This window comes from Ananas comosus, linkage group 19 (genome assembly GCF_001540865.1).
Source record: "Ananas comosus cultivar F153 linkage group 19, ASM154086v1, whole genome shotgun sequence".
NCBI lineage: Eukaryota > Viridiplantae > Streptophyta > Magnoliopsida > Poales > Bromeliaceae > Ananas > Ananas comosus.
This window is the reverse complement of record NC_033639.1, coordinates 1,981,563-2,003,042: the sequence shown is the minus strand read 5'-3', so window position 1 is coordinate 2,003,042 and position 21,480 is coordinate 1,981,563. Positions and strand designations below refer to the sequence as shown.

The 21,480-nt window shown below is 40.6% G+C and overlaps 3 protein-coding genes across 6 annotated transcripts; 1 reads left to right on the top strand and 2 right to left on the bottom strand.

Annotated features, from left to right (window-relative positions):
• On the top strand, window positions 1,509–10,454 carry LOC109725232. Its single transcript, XM_020254334.1, has 8 exons — window positions 1,509–1,598; window positions 8,399–8,458; window positions 8,630–8,721; window positions 9,030–9,095; window positions 9,175–9,238; window positions 9,515–9,603; window positions 9,827–10,173; window positions 10,268–10,454. Exons 1-7 carry the CDS (start codon window positions 1,509–1,511, stop codon window positions 9,984–9,986), a joined length of 621 nt encoding a protein of 206 aa, XP_020109923.1. The 3' UTR covers window positions 9,987–10,173; window positions 10,268–10,454.
• On the bottom strand, window positions 11,207–13,963 carry LOC109725231 (protein POLYCHOME-like; the record flags this gene model as incomplete). The annotated part of the gene is made up of 3 exons (XM_020254331.1): window positions 11,207–12,084; window positions 13,295–13,549; window positions 13,649–13,963. Coding segments are annotated over 3 exons (1,014 nt in total), but the record flags the coding sequence as incomplete, so codon positions are not given.
• On the bottom strand, window positions 13,921–20,976 carry LOC109724829 (peptidyl-prolyl cis-trans isomerase FKBP16-1, chloroplastic). Of its 4 annotated transcripts, XM_020253754.1 has the most exons (10): window positions 20,802–20,976; window positions 17,943–18,128; window positions 17,703–17,737; window positions 17,485–17,578; window positions 17,164–17,224; window positions 16,894–16,939; window positions 15,013–15,041; window positions 14,849–14,930; window positions 14,652–14,736; window positions 13,921–14,423 (listed from the first exon to the last, which is right to left on the bottom strand). In XM_020253754.1, the coding sequence occupies exons 1-9, from the start codon at window positions 20,858–20,860 to the stop codon at window positions 14,684–14,686; spliced, it is 645 nt and encodes a 214-aa protein (XP_020109343.1). In that variant the 5' UTR covers window positions 20,861–20,976; the 3' UTR covers window positions 13,921–14,423; window positions 14,652–14,683. The 4 variants fall into 4 exon arrangements, with proteins under 4 accessions (XP_020109343.1, XP_020109345.1, XP_020109346.1 ...); XM_020253756.1 differs by lacking the exon at window positions 14,849–14,930 and having other exon boundaries at window positions 14,971–15,041; window positions 20,802–20,961; XM_020253757.1 differs by lacking the exon at window positions 13,921–14,423 and having other exon boundaries at window positions 14,430–14,736; window positions 17,943–18,233; window positions 20,802–20,907.

Genomic DNA, 21,480 nt, shown 5'->3' with positions numbered 1-21,480 from the left:
GTTTTCCCCGTGACGGTTTTCGCAGAGGAGAGGGACAGACTGATGGAGCGCCTGAATGAGTTTAGGAGATGCAGTCCCCGGATCTTCGATGGAGAGAAGGTCAACCACTGGATCGTGGAAAAATGGTTGATGCACATGGAGAAGCTCTTCCGCGACACCTTTATGGAGAAAAGAGATCGAGTTTGGCTCGCCACCCACCATCTGGACGGCGAGGCCTATCGTTGGTGGTTGGATCTTCAGGAGAACCCCAGCACCGACTTGGCGGCCATTTCTTGGAAGAAGTTCAAGGAGATTCTGTTGGTGCACTACTTCCCGACCAGCGTCAAGTGGAAGATAAAGCAGGACTTACGCAACTTGCGCTAGGGAGACCAGACTGTAGCCGAGTACGAGCGGGAGTTTTCTCGGCTTCTTCACTGCGTGCCCTTCATCGTGCGGGACGACGAGAATAAGGCCCGCATCTTCGGGTAAGGGTTGCGACCGTCGATCTTCCGGTTTGTGCAATCCTCTAACTTCCATACCTACCGGGAGGTGGTGGATCGCACGCTCATTGTGGAGAGCGGCACGGCAGACGTCCAGGAGCGGCGAGAGGCGATGGACAAGGGTAAGGCCAAGACGCCTGCGGCGGAGGGTGCGAGTCAAGCGCACTCTAGAAGGCCGCCGAAGCATCCTAGGAGCCAACAGCGTGGACGCGGCTCAGCAGCGCAGCGAGGAGGTTCTGATCGTCGCCGGCCCTCCCCGTGTGTGATCTGCGGTGGTTTTCACTACCCACCGCAGTGTCCACAGCGAGCGGACAGGTGCTTCCAGTGTGGCAAGGAGGGCCACGTTCGGACTGAGTGTCCGAGAGGTTCATCACCGGCATCGTCGACTACATCGGCACCGGCTCTACCAGCCGCTAGCCACGGGACTCCGTCGACACAGTACCAGCCTGGGCGGCCACCCATCCAGCGTCTGAGCGAGGGATCTCGTCAGGCCCCGAGTAGGCGCATGTATGCCGCTCAGACTGAGGAGACGGCAGCAACCGAGGATGTGGTTGCAGGTATTATTTTACTTGATGGCATTAGAGTTCGTGCATTATTTGATACCGGTGCATCACATTCATTTATTAATCGGCTGTTTCCCGAGTTGCATGGCATTCCTTTGGTTTCGTCGTTGCATCCGGGACGTGTAGTTGTCCCTGACCACTCCTTGAATATTAGAGAGTATTGCCCTAGTTGCCCTGTACGGGTAGGAGAGTTGAATATGCCCGTGGACTTGCTAGCTTTACGCAAGCTAGGGGATTTCGATGTGGTCTTGGATATAGATTGGTTGACCAAATACTACGCGACCATCGATTGTAAGAATCGCACAGTTACCTTTAGAGAACTGGGGCAGATTGAGGTTGTGTTTAGAGGATGCCGGAGCTTTTTGCGATGATGATCAGCTCGTCTCGAGCTAGGCAGCTGATCAGCAGAGGTTGTGTAGCCCATTTGGCTAGTGTTGTGCTGAGGGGCGGTGATGACACCCCTAGGATGGAGGATATCCCGATAGTGCGGGAGTTTCAGGATGTGTTTCCAGCTAACCTACCAGGTATGCCACCGGATAGGGAGATCGAGTTTGTGGTAGATCTCATCCCTGGGACTACTCCAAACTCAAAAGCGTCCTATAGGATGGCACCGGCGGAGCTGAAGGAGCTGACGGCACAGTTGAAGGATTTGTTGGACAAGGGCTTCATTCGACCGAGCGTCTCACCTTGGGGAGCGCCAGTTTTGTTCGTCAAGAAGAAGGACGGATCACTTCACCTATGTGTGGACCATCGTGAGCTTAATAAAGTCACGATCAAGAATAAGTATCCGTTGCCGAGGATCGACGGCTTGTTTGATCAGCTTCAGAGATCATGTGTGTATTCCAAGATTGACTTGCAGTCGGGATACCACCAGTTAAAGATCAAACCCGAGGATGTATCAAAGACGGCTTTTAGAACACGGTATGGACATTATGAGTTCACAGTTATGCCGTTTGGCCTTACTAATGCCCCAGCAGCTTTTATGGATCTAATGAACCGTGTTTTTAAGCCTTATCTAGACAGGTTCGTCGTGGTGTTCATCGATGATATCTTGGTTTATTCCCGAAGTGATGCAGATCACGAGGAGCATTTGAGGCTTTGGCTTCGAGAGGTAGCCTTCCTTGGACATTTGATATCGGGATCGGGTATAGCTGTGGATCCTAAGAAGATCGAGGCAATCAAGGATTGGCCGAGACCGACGAGCGTCACGGAGTTACGGAGCTTCCTTGGATTGGCCAGCTACTACCGGAGATTTGTTGAGGGGTTTGCTAAGCTATCTACTCCCCTCACGAGGCTCACCCATAAAGGAGTCAAGTTCATTTGGAATGATGCGTGCGAGATAAGCTTCCAAGAGTTGAAGCACAGATTGACGACTGCCCCGATCCTAACCCTGCCGGTTGCGGGAGCATGGTACGTGGTTTATAGTGATGCTTCGCATAATGGATTGGGTTGTGTATTGATGCAGGATGGCAAGGTGATCGTGTATGCTTCTCGCCAGCTGAAGGAATATGAAAAAAACTACCCTACGCATGATTTGGAGTTGGCGGCCGTAGTCTTCGCACTGAAGTTATGGCGCTACTACTTATATGGCAAGCGGTGTGAAGTATACACGGATCACAAGAGCTTGAAGTACCTGTTTACTCAGAAGGAGTTGAACTTGAGACAGCGCAGATGGTTGGAGCTGCTCAAGGATTATGACCTGACGATTCTATACCACCCGGGCAAAGCTAACGTGGTGGCGGATGGGCTAAGTAGGAAATCGACGAAAAATTTAGCGATGCTTATGGTTACTGAACCGCAGTTGATCGAGCAGATAAAGCGATTGGAGTTGGAGGTAGTGACTCCCGACACACCCTTGAGATTGATGACTTTGGTAGTGCAACCTACACTTTTGGATAGAATTAAAGAAAAGCAAGTTTCCGATTTGGAATTGTAAAAGATTAGAGATAAAATGGTTGATGGCTGCACCGGCGATTTCCTTGTGGATGATCAAGGATTGATGCGATTTCGTGGATGGTTATGTGTGCCGGCGGATTCGAAAATTAAAGAGAATATTCTTTAAGAAGCACACCGAGCGCCCTATGCTATACATCCGGGAGGCACTAAGATGTACAAGGACTTAAAGTTGCTGTATTGGTGGCCCGGGATGAAAAAGGACGTTGGCGAGTTTGTAGCTCGATGTCTAACTTGCCAACAAGTAAAGGCTGAGCACCGATTACCCGTGGGGAAGCTTCAGAGTTTACCGATCCCCGTGTGGAAGTGGGAGAAGATCACCATGAATTTCGTGACAGGATTGCCCCTCTCTCAGGCCTGGCATGATGCTATTTGGGTGATCGTGGATAGGTTGACGAAGTCGGCGCACTTCATACCTATTCATACTACTTGGACTGGGGAGAAGCTCGCACAAGTGTACCTTGATGAGATTGTGCGACTTCACGGAGTGCCTACATCGATCGTATCGGATCGAGACCCTCGGTTTGTGTCTCACTTTTGGAGGAGCCTGCATGACGCCTTGGGCACTCGTTTGGACTTTAGCACTGCTTTCCACCCTCAGAGTGACGGGCAGTCGGAGCGCACTATTCAGACCTTAGAGGATATGCTTCAGGTATGTGTGATTGACTTCCAGGGAGGATGGTCGCAGCATCTACCGATGGCGAAATTTGCTTTTAACAACAGTTATCAAGAAAGTATCAAGATGGCGCCGTTCGAAGCACTTTATGGACGGAAGTGTAGATCGCCACTTCATTGGAGTGAAGTCGGCGAGAGATTGGCTTTTGGCCCTGATGTGCTCCAGGAAGCTGAGGACAAGATTCGAATTGCTCGGGAGCGACTTTTGACGGCACAGAGTCGACAGAGGAGCTACGCCAATCGACGACGGCAAGACTTGGAGTTCCAAGTTGGAGATCATGTGTTCTTGAAGGTCTCGCCAACTAAGGAAATTAGGAGATTTGAAATTCGGGGTAAGTTGAGCCCTCGTTTCATTAGACCATATGAGATTTTGGAGCGGGTAAGTCCGGTAGCGTATCGACTTGCTCTACCACCGAACCTATCGGGCGTGCATAACGTCTTTCACGTATCGGTCCTTCTGAAGTACATCTTCGACCCGACTCACGTGTTGGATGCTACACCGTTAGAGTTGCGGGATGATTTGAGCTTCGAGGAGCAACCTGTGAGGATCTTGGCTCGCGAGGTGAAGAAGCTGCGGAATCGGGATATTCCGTATGTAAAGATTATTTGGAGCAACCACGGGGAGCGGGAGGCCACGTGGGAGCTGGAGAGCGCCTTACAGGAGCGCTACCCCCATCTTTTTTAGATGGATTCTTGAGGTATGTTGTTGCTTTTGAGTTTCGTGAACGAAACTCCTTTTTAGGAGGGGTGAATGTAGCACACTGGACCTGTGCAAATTACGAGGTTCGAGTGTTTGACTTGTGTTCCGAGCTTTTCCACACTTGGTGGAAGGTCGTAGACTGTATTCCGACCTAAAAGTTTGATTTCTGGATTTTTTGGCTAAGTCCTGAGAGTTTCACTCTCGGGGATCGGTCCCTGGTGGGAGAGACCGATCCCCATTAGCGTGGGTTGCGGCCAAGGCTGATGCAACCGGTCCCTCAGCCAGAGAGACCGGTTCTCGTACATGTGTTTTACTGGAGGGTCCTGATGGACCGGTCCCTGAAGGGAGAGACCGGTCCCCGAACCCGAAAACTGCCCAGACCAGGCAGTGTACAGGATGCATTGTTGAGGGGCCTTTCTGGATTTTGTTACATGAGAGGGCTTTTATGGCAATTCTTCTCCCTCTCTCCCTCATTTCTCTTCCTCACACTCTCTCTACACCCTCTAGAAAGAGAAGAAGGAGAAAAAGAAGGAGGAGTAGAAGGAGAGCAAGCTTGGTAGACCTTGGACTTCTCCCTCACCCTTTTTGCTCACTATTGGAGGCTTGGAGCTTGGGCTAGGAGCTTGTTAGAGGATCAATCTTCAACCCTAGAGCATTTTGAGCTTGGTTTGGAGCTTCTCTTGAGGTTGGTAGCATGTATCCTTCATTTGATGCATGATTTTCTAGATTTTACTAGATAAAATCCTAGAAGTGAGAATTAGGATTCATTTTGGGGCTTTTTGATTAGAAGTTTTTGGGGCTCTTTTGATTGAATTAGAATCTTGATTTAGGTTGATTTGGAAGTGATTTAGCTTCCATTTGGGATTTGAAAGGGGATTTCTTCACTTTAGGTGAGTTCTCTCCACCTTACCTTGAGATGGTTAATGATCAACCTTATGGTTATTCGTAAGGTTCGTTTAACTCTTGTTCCTACATCTTTAGGGTGCTAGGAGACTAGTGAACGCCTTCGTCGGAGCAAACGAAAGAGCGCAAGAGTTGTGGTGGGTTTGACTTCATGAAAACGGGACAAAATGGCCCTTATGCCTTTTATACTTGTCGTAACGTCTTTTTAAATACAAATCCATGCTAGATAGGATTTATGAGAATTTTAGAACACTTGAAATGCATATGCTATGTGTAAGATAAATTTCACTCTATATAGTAGGACATTCAGGGTATCTTGCATGCATATGAGAAGTGTTCGTGTTAGCGACTTGGCAACATGTCTCTTATACTAGAAATTGCTCAAATTATACATTTGTAAACAATAAACTCATGTTTGGACTTAGTGGACAAAAATGCCATAAAGGGGCACTTGACATAGAAACTGTGAAATCGCAACATAGAGACATAGTGATAGGCTATTGAACATTTGCTATATTCCATGTTAGAGACATGATGACATAGAGATAGACCTTTGAGACATTCGATGTATATTCCATATTTTTAGACATGAGGACTTGGTACTTGAGACGGATCTTATGCTACTTGCCATTGTGCTCATTCGCACATGCTTGTGAGGGTTGCTCCCTACAAGCCAGCACTCCGGAGATAGCCATCGCGATACATATTCGCCGTGCGGGATTGGGCGCCGAAGTGGATTGCCGTGGGCTAGGCTCATCCCTAGAGTGGGGATGTTGACTACCACGAGGCCATTAGGCTCGGCACCGGCCAGACAGCCTACGAGTGGGTTTCAGGGCCAAACAGCCTTCGGGCGGGTCTCTTCAAATTTGACTTTGAGCATTCATCATAACATGTGGACATTGACTAGAATAGTAAACTGGACATTTTACTATTACATTGTGGACTTTATGTTGTTTGCATGTTCGCTCGCATTCTTGGTAGAATAGCTTTCTTACTTATGCTAAATCATGCTAAGTAGAGATATCTTGCAGTAGCAAATGTTCATGCTCATTTACTTGTCGTATTTCTCGCTTTATCTATTTATATGTACTTACGCTCTTTTGTTCAGCTTTTGGGCCTAGTGGCGCAATGCACTGAAGTCAGTAATTACCCACTGGGAACTATTATTTAATAGTTCTCACGCCCATGTTTCTATATTTCCTTTTCAGAGCCTTTGGCACCGGCGGAGGCACGGGATCGCGGCAAGGGAGTCGCGTAGCTAACTAGCGGGGAGCTCATTTTTGTTTTTAGGTGGTTGCTCTTTCTTATGTTTTGTTAGTGAGAGAGAGGTTTTGTGCCATGTATAGAGACCACCTATGTACCTTGTTTAGCTCTTGTATCTGGGATTCTTATTGTACTACTTCATGCTTTTATTTAGTGGACTTTCGGCTTTATGTTCATTTCCTTTATTGTAGAACTAGTTGTACTTTGCTCTAATACATCTAGATGTTCTTTTATTTATTGCCTTATTACCGTTTTGTTTTAGACGCCCTGTATGTTTTAGACATATGGCGGGTCTGGGCACCTGCCGGGCGGGCTTCCGCTGGGTCCCGGGGCGTGAAATGTTCAATGGCCTATCACTATGTCTCTATGTTGCAATTTCACAGTTTACTATGTCAAGTGCCCCTTTATGCCATTTTTTGTCCACTAAGTCCAAACATGAGTTTATTGTTTACAAATACATAATTTGAGTACTTTCTAACATAAGAGTCATGTTTTCAAGTCGCTAACACGAACACTCCTCATATGCGTGCAAAAGTACCCAGAATGCCGTACTATATAGAATGATATTTTCATGATACATAAGGCATGCATTTTAAGTGTTCTAAAATTTCCATAAATCCTATCTAGCAAGGATTTGCATTCAAAAAGACATTACGACGAGTATAGAAAGCATAGGGGCAATTTTGCCCCGTTTTCATGAAGCCAAACCCACCGGACTTCTCGAAACCCTTCGTTTGCTCCGACGAAGGTGCCCCCTAGTCTCCTAGTGCCCTAGGAACATCAAAAGGTGAGCTCAACGAAGTAAACGAACATCTAATAGATTGCTCAACAACCGACTCAAGAAAAGGGCCAAAAACTCACCGAATGCGAAGGAAGCTCTCCCGATCTCCAAATGGGAGTTGGAGTCCTTCCAATACCACCTAAACAAAGGTTCTAAACCCATCAATTGGATCCCAAAGCCCTCAAATCAAAAATCCCCAAAATAAATCCTAAATCCCAAAATCTAGGGTTTCCTCTAGTAAAACCTATCAAAACAAGCTTCAAGGAGTAGAATCGAAGTACCAACCTCACTAGAAGCTCCAAACCAAGCTCCAAATCCTCTAGGATTGAAGCTCTTCCCCAAAACAAGATCCTTTCCAAGCTCCTAGCCCCAATGGTGAGAAGAGAGGGTGAGGGAGAAGTCCAAGGTCCACCAAGCAAGCTCTCCCTCTTCTCCTTCTCCTTCTTCTGCTCTTGCTTCTCCTTCTTCTTCTCTTTCTAGAGAGTGTGAGAGAGTGAAAAGTGAGGGAAAAAGAGAGGAGAAAGGCTCTATAAGCCTCCTAATGTAACAAAATCCACCTAGGTCCCCCAACTGTGCAATCTGTGCACTGCCCGGGTCTGGGCAGTTTTCGGGTTGGGGGACCGGTCTCTCCCTTCAGGGACCGGTTCCTCAGGACCTTCCAGCAAAACACGCGTACGGTAACCAGTCCCTCCAGCCACGGGACCGGTTGCATCAAGTCTGCCGCAACACTGTTCCGGAGGGACCGATCTCTCCTACCAGGGACTGGTCCCCGAGAGTAAAAACTCTCAGGACTTAGCCAAAATCCAAAAATCAAACTTTTAGGTCGGAATACAGTTTACGACCTTCCACCAAGTGTGGAAAAGCTCGGAACCCAAATCAAACACTCGAACCTCACAATTTGCACAGGTCCAGTGTGTTATAATATGGCAAACAAATACTCACATGCTTTTTTTTTTATTTTTTTTTCTAAAAATATATATTCAAGAAATCTGGTAAGATTTAGTAATGTTTGTTAGGGTCAATAAATTTTNCGAAATAAATGTTGGACCTGATTAGATTTTTTTTTATTTTTTCCCCATAGGTACCCCTTTTGACATCATTGAAGATATCATCAATGTTGGAGAAGATTACATCCTTGAAGGTATATAAAACTAACTGCGGCATTATTGTTGGCCTTTTTAATTCTCTTTTTTTTCTTATGTTGGCAATTGTGTTGGAACTGGTACATGTTGATAATGGCATCTCTATCTGGTTTCTCTAGCATTTAGCTAAAGTATTTGTATGTTTACTTTGTATTGTTCTTAAGTTTCAGGTGCAATCGAACATAGTTTCGAGCGAAATTCACTCACTAAATTTTGACCCATCTTGCCCTTACCAATTGGCGTTCTATCTTGATGATGGCTGGTAGGTATACATATGGAATTGTGCAATTTTCAACTATTCTTTTGTATAAATATCTTCTTATTCTTTTTATTTTGTTTTTTTTTCCTTTTTCATATGCCAGTTTCCTCTAATGTATAACCTTTGTAAAACAAAGATAGCTCAACTTTGCTTCATGTCGAGTAAAACATCTAACGAATGAGGTTTCTTGACCTCTAGGACAAGCTTCTGTTTTTTTCAATATACAACAATGGAATATTCTTTTTAATTTATTTTTTTTTGGCAAAATCTGATTGAGCCTTTCTCTATAGTTGCTGCATTGTTCTATGTAGGTCTGGTGTGCTCAACATCAATACTCTTACAATAACACACATGCACTGCCCTCCTCCTGCTTGGTTGTAAGTATGGTTTAAGTCTGTTGCTTCACACGAAGTATATATGATTTAGACGGGTTTTCAGTTTGTGTTTGCTTAATAGGGAAGGTGTGGATATGTCACTGTCCCGAAGCACAAGAAAACCATCTTGGCTCCCAACGTGCTCGGTAAGCAAACCTCTTTGCATGCGTGGATAGTCATCGGCAACATGCAAAGATTTCCCCAAGAATTGTTTGTGGATTAATGTGATAATTTGATACTATTGTTCATGTTTCCGCCATTTCTTTTTTTTATTGTTATTGCATATGTAGTGGAGGGAAGAGTTTGAATTGATCACGAGACAAGCAGTGCCGAGCACTCACTATATTTCACTGTTCAATTAATTTCGTCAGTTGAAGAAAGGTAATAAATTAGAAGCCTGAAAACATACTTCTGCTTCACAGATCTATGCAGTCGGATCTTTGAGTGGTGCTGGAATATATCTTTTGGATTTCCGGCCTAATGCAAACTCAGCATGCCATGTCGACTTCGAGTGAGTTCAAATTTTCTCGTCTGAATTCTTGTTTCTGTACTGAAGATCCTTCTTCTAGGATCTCTGCCTATCAAACTGTTCCACCAACATGATGATTAGCTACTTAGAAGATAATTTAATTCATAATTTGTTTCGATACGATGGATTGTATCAATATTTCCTATGATATTTCACTTTGTGACATCTCCTATCTTAATATGTCTTACTTGCTTCTCTCTTGCAGTGAGGAACAAGAGAGCAATTCGAAGGGTCACATAGGAACAATTCAAAACAAGTTTGTTCCTGCATCTCAAAATGTGGTAGCTTGTGCTACTCACCCCCTTAATGGCACCCTAATTTCTGGAACTAAGGTCAGGCTCTACAAATCTATACTATCAAGATAAAACAAATGGAGTTGACTTTCTAATCACAGTAGAAATTTGTTTCTTCATTGCTCGTACTTTCTCAAAAGCGAAAGAGCAGTCCATGAAGCTTGTAGGAAATTGGGTTCCGCATTTAATATTAAGTGACCATTAGGCTTTTAAACCACCAGTTGTCAACCAAACAAATATTCGACAATGTAATTAGCAGGTACTAATAAATCTCTCCTTTTCTCATTCAAGTTTGGTAAGAACATAGCTGTGCCAATAAAGTCATTTTCCTCTCTTTTTTTTTTTGTATTTAGTGGTTCGGTGATAAGGTGACAGGAACGATGCGCCATCAAGAGAATTTCATGCCAAGTCATCTGAAGTTTGTAGAAAACCAGAAGATAATGCTTACATCCGACGTTGCAATACATGCCCAAAAACATTTCATAACCCTACTATGATTTTGCAAGAGCATTTTACAGCTGAGTGTCACTTCTTACTCGGACAATGAGCAATCTAATCTATATATCGTTAGTTATCAAATGAATGTATTTTGAAGGGTATGTCAACATTTTCTGTGGATGCATTGGGCTATCAAAGAACAATTTATGCTTTTACAACATTTGTTCTGGTTCACCTCCGATTGACTTTTGCAACACTTTAACAAATCAAAGCCATTTTTCCATAACAATCACTTCACGACCGACTGTCCCTAGCGCAAGTGGCAAAGGATTTGGTTGTTAGAATATGAGATCTCAAGTTCGAGTTCTAATTGATTCACATTTTTAGCTAAATTTATTTATAAATGGAATAAACGAAACAAGTAGCATACTACCTATTTCTCAAAAAGAAAATAATCACTTCACCGTCTAGTTCGTCTCCTCTTGTTTAAAGCACCAGTGCAGATAAATCCAACTAGGCAAGTTAAGTCACACAATTATATCTTAGCTTAGTGTCCCGTTGGATATCTAATTAATATGTTGACACTTTAAAAAGAAAAATTCAAAATCTTTCAAGACTGTAGAATGGCAACTAGGAAGAAAATTCAGACAATCAGGATAATTACCTTGTGCTATTCAAACAAGAAATTACAAGCAGAAAATTGAAGTGACAGGAAAACAATGTTTTCACTGTAGATGCACAGGTGGAGAATTATATGCTCAAAATACCAAAGTGTAATAAAAGTTTTTTAAGAAAAAAAAAAGAAAAGAAGACAAGTATACAAACAGAGAGAGAGAGAGAGAGAGAGAGAGAAAGAGAGAGAGAGAGAGATTTATTCTTAGGTATATTGCTGCTTAAATGCGATACAAAAGTATGTACCATGGTGGGTCGTTCTGGAGTAGCAAAACCTTAGGCACAGTACACCTAAATCCTTATTACAATTAGCATTAGAACCAATGAATTGCCCTAGAAGTGTACAAAGATGACAAAAGGAGAAGCAAAACAATGAACCCCCTCCCCTATATGCCCTATGCCTCAGAAGAAAAACTCGGGAATAAACGGAAGCAGTGGCCAGAACAATTGGACGTCACTTGGGTCAATAGGAATCAGCATAAAAGAAAAAAAAAAACAAAGGGAGTAGGACCAGATGGACTTCTTGTTACAAGAATATATTGGCGGAAAGTGAAGAAACAAAAGCTCATCAGCAGAAATCAGGCATTCCATGCGGTGGTGAAACAAAATGTTTCACTCATCGCATCGACTTGAGAACTCTCGATCTCTGTGTAGCAGTAGTACTCTTCTTCTCGCAAGGCTGTGCGGCCTGCGGGGCGCGCCTCAGATTCTCCATTACAAGCCTCTGCATCTCGTCAATCAAGCTTGATAGTTTCTCATTGACTGCTGGGCTCGGGTCATTTGAAGCAGATTGGGTCTGCAGAGAGGGTTCACTGGTAGGGAGGGAGAGGGGAGTGGGAGAGGGAGAGCTGTTAAGGCCCTCAGTTGGAGAAGTTAAAGAGGCAGTATTAGAAACATCGGAAGGGGCGACGGTATGAATCGGTGCCGTGTCCTCATTAGAAGCACTTGGTTCCTGTGGTGAAGAGGTTGTGTCTGGTGAAGGAGAAACTTCAACTCCCTCGCGGGTCCTCTGCTGAGCTGCAGTGGCCCTTCTGCGACCCCTGTCCCGCCTCTCGATAGCCTAAAAAAATTTCAGGAACACAAAATGAAAAAAGTTAGTCCATAAATTCTATGTGGCAAATAGAGAAGATATGTAAATATAAAAGATGCACGATAAGCGCATAGTATATCCAAGGATTGATTGCATATTTGGTCTCTGAAGTTTGACCGCAAATTCAGTTTCATCCTCAGAATTTCAAGTATACCAATCTAAATAAGCAACAGTTTCGACCGACGAATGCTACCAAAAAACTAATTGAAAAGCAATGAGGGGACCATTGAAAGATAAAATCATTTTAAAGAAATTAATCGGTGTTTTACAATAAAATAAATATGTCAACCAGGATAGAATCCATTAATGGTAATACTATTAAACAGAATGATACCAAAACAATACAACAAACAAATTAGTCTTTCTCCCATCTCCTCTTCTGAAAATTGCTGGTCCTGCCTTGAAGGTACCCACCTTGTGGTAAATGCAACAAGAAATCAAACTAAACTACTCAACACATTCAAAAAGAAGTTGACGTAAAATTCAGAGAGCAAATCAGATTATATTCCATGAAATGTTTATAATTGATGGCATTGGCATAAAAAGGTGGAAGAGTAAAAAAATGTAAAAACCAACAAATACCTATCAATCATAGTTTTCCCTACTTATTACAACTACAGGTTAATTAAATAATTCAGAGAAAATGATATCCAACAGTATCAAAACAAGAGAGGAAACTATAACTGGGAGAGAATCTATTAAAAATAATTTTTGGCATCCTGTGAAATTGATTGATCCAATGTTAAGCAAAATAATTCTCAAAACTCATGGAACTAAGCGATTGAAGAATAAAAAACACCATCAAGTCCATTTGAATAATTTTGCTTTCTAATTGTAACTACACATTAACTAAACAATTCGATTTAACTGGTCAGCGCTATACAATATGTTAATAAGAAATCTATCAAACAAAAAAATGGGTTTCACTCCCATTTATCTAATCCGTAACAGAATAAACGCAAGAACAAGTAAACATGGAATCAAACTAAACGACACAAAAGATGCAAAAAGCGATAAATGAACACGATTCAGAGAATTAAGCTAACCAGGAACTTCTCCTAAAACCCTAACCATTTCGCTCCAATAATCAAATTCCCCACAAATTACTCACAAACTCACGGAATTAATGAAATCGGAGATAATGAGATCAAAAGAGAGAGGCTTTCAAGTATCTCCTTACCCTGACGATGGCCGTAATATCGCGAAGCGGCGTCCTCGGGTACCACTTGGGGAGGGGGCTCCTCCTCGTCCGGGACCGGGCGGCCCAAGGCGGCATGTTCTCCTTGCCTTCCGTCGCCAAGTCACGCAGCAAATGCCGTCTCCTCGCCGCCGCCGCCGCCAAAGCTCCGGGAGACGTCACCCGCCGGAGAGCTCCCCCACCGCGGCCGCTCCTCTCCCTCGCACCATCAACTCCCTCGTCTCCAGCATCAGCACCCTTCAAACCACCAGGAAAACCCTCAATTCATGAAAAAAAACAAACAACAACATAAATCGACCGATCTACGAAGGAAAAGGGTTTCGATCCTCCACTCACCAGTCTTTCTTCTTCTTCTTCTTCGTCCACTTCGTCTTCGTCTTCGTCTTCTAGGGTTAGGGTCCCCGCATCGACGCAAAGAGATCGAGAGGGAGGTAGAAAAAGCAGTGGAAATGGCCCCCGAGAGAGAGCGAGTGAAAAAGGAGGCGAGGGGCGGTGCAGGGACTCGAGGAATGGAGAAAGGGAAATAGGAAAATGTGGGTTACGGTCACTCGCGGAACGGATCTCCGCGGCGCGGCGGGGTTGAAATTTCAAATTTCGAAAATGAGCCCTTTTTTTTTTTTTTTTTTGGTCTATGGTGTTTTGACAGCTGTATCATGCGGTGGGATTCGGGGTTACTATGGAAAGACGGACGGTTGGATCTCGATATGGGTTAAGATTTGACCCATGTAGTGATGTACACACATTAACGCCCATATACGGCCTATCACTAGGTTAGTTGCATTGGACCGGGCCCGTACTGATCCAAATATCGCTAAATTCAAATTTTTTTATAAAAAATGTAAATAAAAAATTTATTTAAGTAAAATTAGATTTAGAATTTTTTTTATTTTTTTTTAAACAAAGAAGTGTCAGTAAGATCCTACGACAAGTTTATTACATACTCTAACACCTGCTTTAATCATTACTTAATACTAATCTATTACTATATACTAAAGTAGAAACCTTAATGAACCCTTTGTGAGAAACTGACACGTGGCTTACTATTTGCTTGCCACGTGTTGTAAGGACTGAGATTTTGGCAGCATAACTAAACTCTCTATTGACGATGTTCCTGTTTGTAATTTAATTACATAAACACTTGTCAAGTTTCAGAAGAAAATGAGCTAAAATGGAGAAGATACACGATCATTACTAATCACTTAAAGTGAATAGTAACTCCGGTTTTCCGGAGAAGCAAGAAAACATTATCAAAATGAACAAATGCAACATAGTTTCATTTCCGTGACGAAGCGAAAAGTATATCGGAGCATGTTTTGCAGTTGCGAGCTAGAAAAATAACCTGATCAGTGAAGGACTTTCAAGAGTTGAACCTCAAAAACCAACGTTTCTTTTGCGTGAGATAGTAGGCTCCTCCGAGGACCAAACTGTGAATTACAAATTGGTCAAACTTTAGCAATACATGAGATGAAAAATATTACATTACTACCAGCAGCGACACGGCTTAGCTAAAATTTGTGTCCATTTTAAGATGCTTACTATGATTTCTCACGACTTCATTGGATTTATTTACACATGAATCAGCAGAATGCTCCTTCACTGTGTTGATGAGAGGGTGAAACTGAAATTTAAAAAAAAAAAAAAACAAATGTTAGACATACCTCATCAGGAATAGGTTTCAAGTTCTCATTGATATATCCTACTTCGGGAGGTATCAGAGCTCTCCTCTTTCCTGTATAATAACACGTCAACAAGCAGAAAATAATAATACATAACCGATGCATAAACATTTAGGGCCTATTTAGATGTATGAACTATGAACATCTTATTTGGCATATTTCATTTGCCTACTCACAGGAATACGTAGAAAATGATTGATTGCTAAGTGATAAGATGTCAACAACCCCATATCAGCATTAGCTACAACCTCTATGTCATTTTTCTTGAAATATTAAAAATCATCTCGTAGTTGGAAGGCATTGTCCCAAAATCTCATGAATCCAACGACCTTGTTATGGGCTAAAAACCAGCTCCGAACTCACTATAGCAAAAGAAAATCACCATAAAGTATATAAAATCACCATAAAGTATATTTTATCGCTAGATAATTGTTGTAATTTCCTAATTGGCTTCATGTGTGAGGTGAGAGATTTATTGTCTTTCCCTTCTTTTCTTGCTTGCTTATGAAGATTTCTTTAGCGATTCGCTAGGAAAAGATATATTACTTACGATATTAGTGATACTAAGCAAGAATTGTCATGCCAGTGGTACAGAGCATATTGGTGCGCCATCGACACAATACACCAAGTTGGCACACTTTAGCACACACCCTATTTTATATGTCGGCATGATCAGCACGAGAAGCACAAGCTTATCGACACGACCGGCAAAAGCAGCACGCGTCGTATGTACCAAACTGTATTGATTGGCATAACAATCCTTGATTAAGAGGAATTAAATTGTAGACATCTTTGAAAGAACTGTAAAACTTTCCACTGCAAAGTGGCATAATTATGACTTCCCCTTCCAAACCCTACATAGGTAGGAGTCTTGTGATTATGGCACCTATTTTTCTAAATTTTAATTTGTACAGACGCCCAATAGGAGATCTCAAACTTTCACTCCAAATTGCCTCAGGTCTATTAGCACAGCATTGTTTAAATGGTGGTGGGAACTGCCACCATAGAAGCATCCAGCAACATGCTTCTCCCCTATTAGTTTGCACCACCATTTTCTAGCATTGGAAGATGAAAGTTTTGAGATATTTTGGAGTTTTTTGGCGCCTTTTGAAGTACTTACGAAGGCTCTCTTGGGCAACACATTCCCAAAGTAGGCTTTAACATGATACTGGTTCTAAAATTTGGAAGCGAAGAAGAAAAACTATGTTTCATTTTAAAAATCTTGATGCAGAAAACATTGTTGACACTTCACAGTATTAACTGCTATTTAAGTACTAACGAGATGGCGTAAGAAAGGGTGCCAAAAGAATGATACAAATGAACAAGCTATAGAAAGAGAGATCTAACAGGCTTTTCCAATTAATTACACACTGTAAAGAATTTCTGTACAACCTACTTGATGACTAATGGTTTGTGTTTGCAGAAAATTTCTAGGCGTGACTTCAGTAACTGCTTATGTAAAAAAAATATAAATTGTAATTACAATAACATAAATACCCCTGAAAATTTTCCTATTTACATATAGCCCTGCAAAGTATGAATTTTTGTATATTTCCGTCAGAAATTACTTACATGTATTCACTTATAGTTAAATAAGGCCTCTCTTGAAAAATCCTCTTCAAATACACAACCAAGTTGCCATGGCTGTCCCAACTTATAGTAAGGATAGTTTTGTAAGAAACAACACCGACCAGGGATATATATGTAGTTTTTGCGCATGTGTGTGTGTGTGTGTGTGTGTGTGAGAGAGAGAGAGAGAATCAGATTCTACAGGGTGAGAGAGGAATTCAGATTTTACTAGGTATATATGTAAATTAATGATGTTGCAGGATATTCTTTAGATAATAATAACTGCAATAAAAACAACTCTAGCCATTAGAACAATGGTCAAGTTAAATATATTACCTCCAACCTTCATCCCGATTAGAACATCTTTCAAACCACGTATTATCTGCAAAATGTTTGAACTAAGTTAGCATCTAAGACACAACCATAATGACAGTTCCAACAATGGAATTGCCATTTGATTTAGAGTAGCAGGATATTATATTACCAAAAGAAAAGCATAAGGTATGCAATGATGAAGCATCGGATATGTTAAGTGAAGCAAACGACAGAGCTTTTGAAGTGCTTCCTATAATAAACAACAATAGCCTAGTGGAGAAAGCTAAGAACCTCTTTTTCATCCAGAGGAAGTACTACAGGTCTGCTCTCACCAGTGAATTGGTCAACTGTGCTGCGTTGGAATTCATGTAGAACGTAAGATTGAATCACGGAACTTATTGACTTAATTAAAAGTAGAACAGCTTCTTCCTAGCTTTTAGAACTCAAACAATTCACTTATCATAATAAATTTGTTTAGATCATTCAAAATAACCAGCGAAGTTATCATCATCATCAATGTGAGACATTGAATCTTGTGATACTATGTTTTAGTATGCAAATACCAATATTAAAGAGTATGTTTATAACTCATATTTTAAGTTGGTGTTTTACCTATGCACAAAATAACCATTTGAACGCCGGCATACATAATTAACTTCAACAAAATCGCCTTCACATGCTGCTGGACCTTCTCCCTCAAGAATATCTTCAAATAAAGATGAGAATCCTTTTAAACATTTCATAGAGTATGAGATTTTTTTTTCATATATAATAGGAATGTAAACAACCAGAATTCAGATTTGTATGGAGGGAATGGAAGTAAACATTACCTTGAAGTTTTACACCATTACTCAACTTCTGATACCTGGTTACTTCAGCACCAAAATAAACTTTTTCAGAAATTTGGGAAATCAAAATAACAACTAAATTATCAAATAAACCTTTTCAGAAATTCGGGAAGTTCTACACCATTACTCACATATGCAAGAAACAGTACAAAACGGAAAAGGAAAGAAATATGAGTAAAAAAAAAAAAAACAACTAGACACTAAGTACGTAATCTACATTACCGGATAACATCAGGATCTTTTGCCTCTTGCAACGGTGCAGAACGAGCAGGATTGGTATAAGATATTACAGCACCTAGAGCCCCAAATTCTGAAAGCAACCTCCTCCTAGATAATTTAAGAAATGCTTCGGGAGAAAAACCACTACAGTAAATCTTCAACTTCTTCAGATTCCATTTATTCACATGTCTGTTCAATGCAAAAGCTGTAATCATTGTCATATTCTGGAGAAACTTTATCAGGGCTAGTCTTCATCTTGCCAATTGCAATGTGAAATTATCAAAAGTCTTTCATCTATCGTTAAGGAATAAGGGAGAAACAATGCTGCATTAGGTTGATACGACGTTTACAACATAATTACAACTCTAAACAATCTACCATTATTCACAGAGGAAAGCAACTATAAAATGGGAGGAATATACTTGGTCAAAATTTTTAGCAGATTAAAGATGGCAACCCATTCTTGAGGAGAAGGAGAAGGCGGAAGAGGGGGGGGGGGTGCGCATGGTGGTGGTGCGCACAGGAAACACCTTGTACTTCAAGCATTCCAGATAACCACTAATTTTAAAACATGATATTTGGCAACCCAAACAGCAAAGGACACGCAACAACGGTATAGATGGCCCTTCTTAATGCCAAAGCTTAGTCCTCATGGTAAAATCAACCACAATTGCAACACTGGAATGTGAACATTCAAATGCTCAAAAGCCAATTTTATTGCAAGACTGAGTTCCAGCGCGAAAAAGGCTTATCTATATTGCTAGCATGAGTCTTTTACAACTACTTGGTCATTTGACTAATGTTCAACAATCTAGGTAATGAAATATCGATCTAGGTGTTCGGCTACAACAGTTTGTAAGTTCCAATATCAAATATCACTCAAAGTTACGTAGCTATCCGTAGATGGACAAAAGTTCAAGTGGTTCCTATGTATTTATCCAATCAATTTACCCTAAAAAGCTTCTCTGTAATAAAACAGAAGCACTAAACATGGATCTTTTGTTTTTTATGCTCCAAATCTCATTCTCTTTCCCACTGCAAAATCTCATTTCTTTTTCTTTTTCTTTTTTTTTTTTCATGTGTGGGCGTGTGTGTTTGTCATGTTCTCTAATAGAGGCATCTGTTGCTGAAAGTAGAAGCAAAAATGAGCCAAACAGGTCCTAATCTAGTTAAAGCTTTTCCCATTACACGTCTGAGTTAAAGAAAGGATAAAAGGTACCGACCGTCCTTAGGGCAGGTGGCAAAAGACTTGGTGGTTGGTACCCGAGGTCACAAGTTCGAATCCTAGTTGATTCACATTTACAGCTAAGTTTCTTTCTAAATGAAATAAACGAAGCGGGTAGCGTACTATTTATCTCTCAAAAAAAAGAAAAAAAGAAAAAAAAAAAGAAAGGATAAAAGGTTAAATGCATCAGAACTCCATAAACTCTTGCCCATTTGCAAAGTACCCACCTAAATTGTATAAATTCAATATTTACCGCCTAAACTATTAAACTTTTACAGTTAACCACTTGGCTATATTCCATCAAATTAAAGCAACTAATATTAGTCAAATGGTTATCTCTCAAAAAAAAAAAAAATTATTAGTCAAATCGTCAAGAAATAGTAATGGATGCACGTCAGCAAAATACGGAGCTTTCTTGATGTTAAAATTTAGTTTTGTGATAAGAAAATTAATTTTAGCATTTGATTCCCAAAAGGTAAACATGATAATTCACTAACGTGCGCCCTGACAGTTTCTTGGTCATTTTGTTAATGTCAGTTACTTCAAGTTGATGGAGTACGAACCAAGGCAGTAGATTGCAAAAGTTTGAAAGTTCAGATGGCAAATATCAGGATTTTCTATTTTAGGTGACTAACTGCAAATGGACAAAGTGTTTAGATAGTTGTGGTGCATTTACCCCTTCAGGACTATTTGGTTTGCGGTATTTTTAAGATCCCTGGGAATGTGCAATACGAATGAGAATTTCCATATTTGATTAGACACATGAATCTGAGGTGGTAGTAATTTACAATTCTCATGACATCTTTAAATCTCATAAAATGTTGGAATTTGAAAGTTAAAACCAAATTCCTCTCTTGTTTCTTTTTTCATGGGAATATGATTTTAACGGTCTAAACTTAGGATGTCAACGGGTCAAACTCATGGTGCATTTTCAAAACATATTATATTAAAATCCAAATTTTCAAAATATGAATACAATTATAACATCAAATATTCATATATATTATATAATATATAATGTAAAATCTATTCTGATTCGGGTTTGGTTCAGATTCCGATTCCGATCCAGTACAAATAAAATCCATACCTGAATCCGAATCTGTTGGAATTTCATTTTTTATACTCACATCTGAAACCATATCCATTAAGCATTGGTAAATCTGTCCCGTTCTGATTCGGATTGGGATAAAATAACAGATATTTGTATCCGTTGACATCGCTATCTAAAAACCCTTTTAAAGTTTGATATTTATCATTCTATTCGATACAAAACGATATACAACATCAATCTTCTCTATTAATAAGTATATTATACTAAACTTATTGATATAACACAATTATCCTAGGTATTCAATTATGCGAACTAAACAAAAATGTTTCTAAAACATTGGAATTCATTTTTAGAATAATAATTCGTAGAAAATTAATTCAATCGGTTTAATTGTGTCCCTCCGATTACTCTCTTACTTATGTCAAAAAAAGGGATTAAAAAAATCCAAAATCACTAAAATTTCACTCAAGTTAACAAACCAGTGGAATTAGAAAAAAAAACATTAAGTCAAAAAAATATGAATTGAATAAGGAAAAGAAAATTTTGGCCATTAAAAAGGGGGAAGAAAATGTGGGGAATTAATTACCTTGGGAATGAGGAGGAATGGCGGATTGGGCTCAGGGTTGTTAGGGCACCACCCTCCATTAATGGTGGGAGAAGAAAAAGAAGAAGAAGAAGAAGAAGAAGGAAACGGATAATGGAGAGGAGAACGTGCGCTCATAGTTATTGAGCTAATAAATTAAAAATAAATAAATAAGGTTAAAATGTATAGGGACCCCTAAACTCTCGCAAGCAAGTGCCTGCATTTTTTAATTTTAGGGGAAACTTCAAATATCACCTGTGGTTTCGTACTTTCTCACTTTAGTATCATATAGTTTAAAGTTTATCAAGTTAGTACCCTACAGTTTCGCACTTTCTCACTTTAGTACCTTGTGGCTTCGCACTTTCTCACTTTAGTATCATGTGGTTTAATATTTCGTTAAATTATATACTCCGAAATGGATAATAAAAAGAGAAAATTGAAACTATAAGATACTAACTTGATACAAAAATAAAACCACGATACATTTGAAACCACAGGGTACTAAAATGAGAAAGTGCGAAACCACAGGGTACTAACTTGATACACTTTAAACCACATAGTACTAAAGTGAGAAAGTGCGAAACCACGAGGGGGTTATTTGAAGTTTTTCCTTATTTTAATAATTATATTTTTTAAATTTTATCAAAAGGTTCAATAGACCCTTTCCTTTTAGTGAATTACA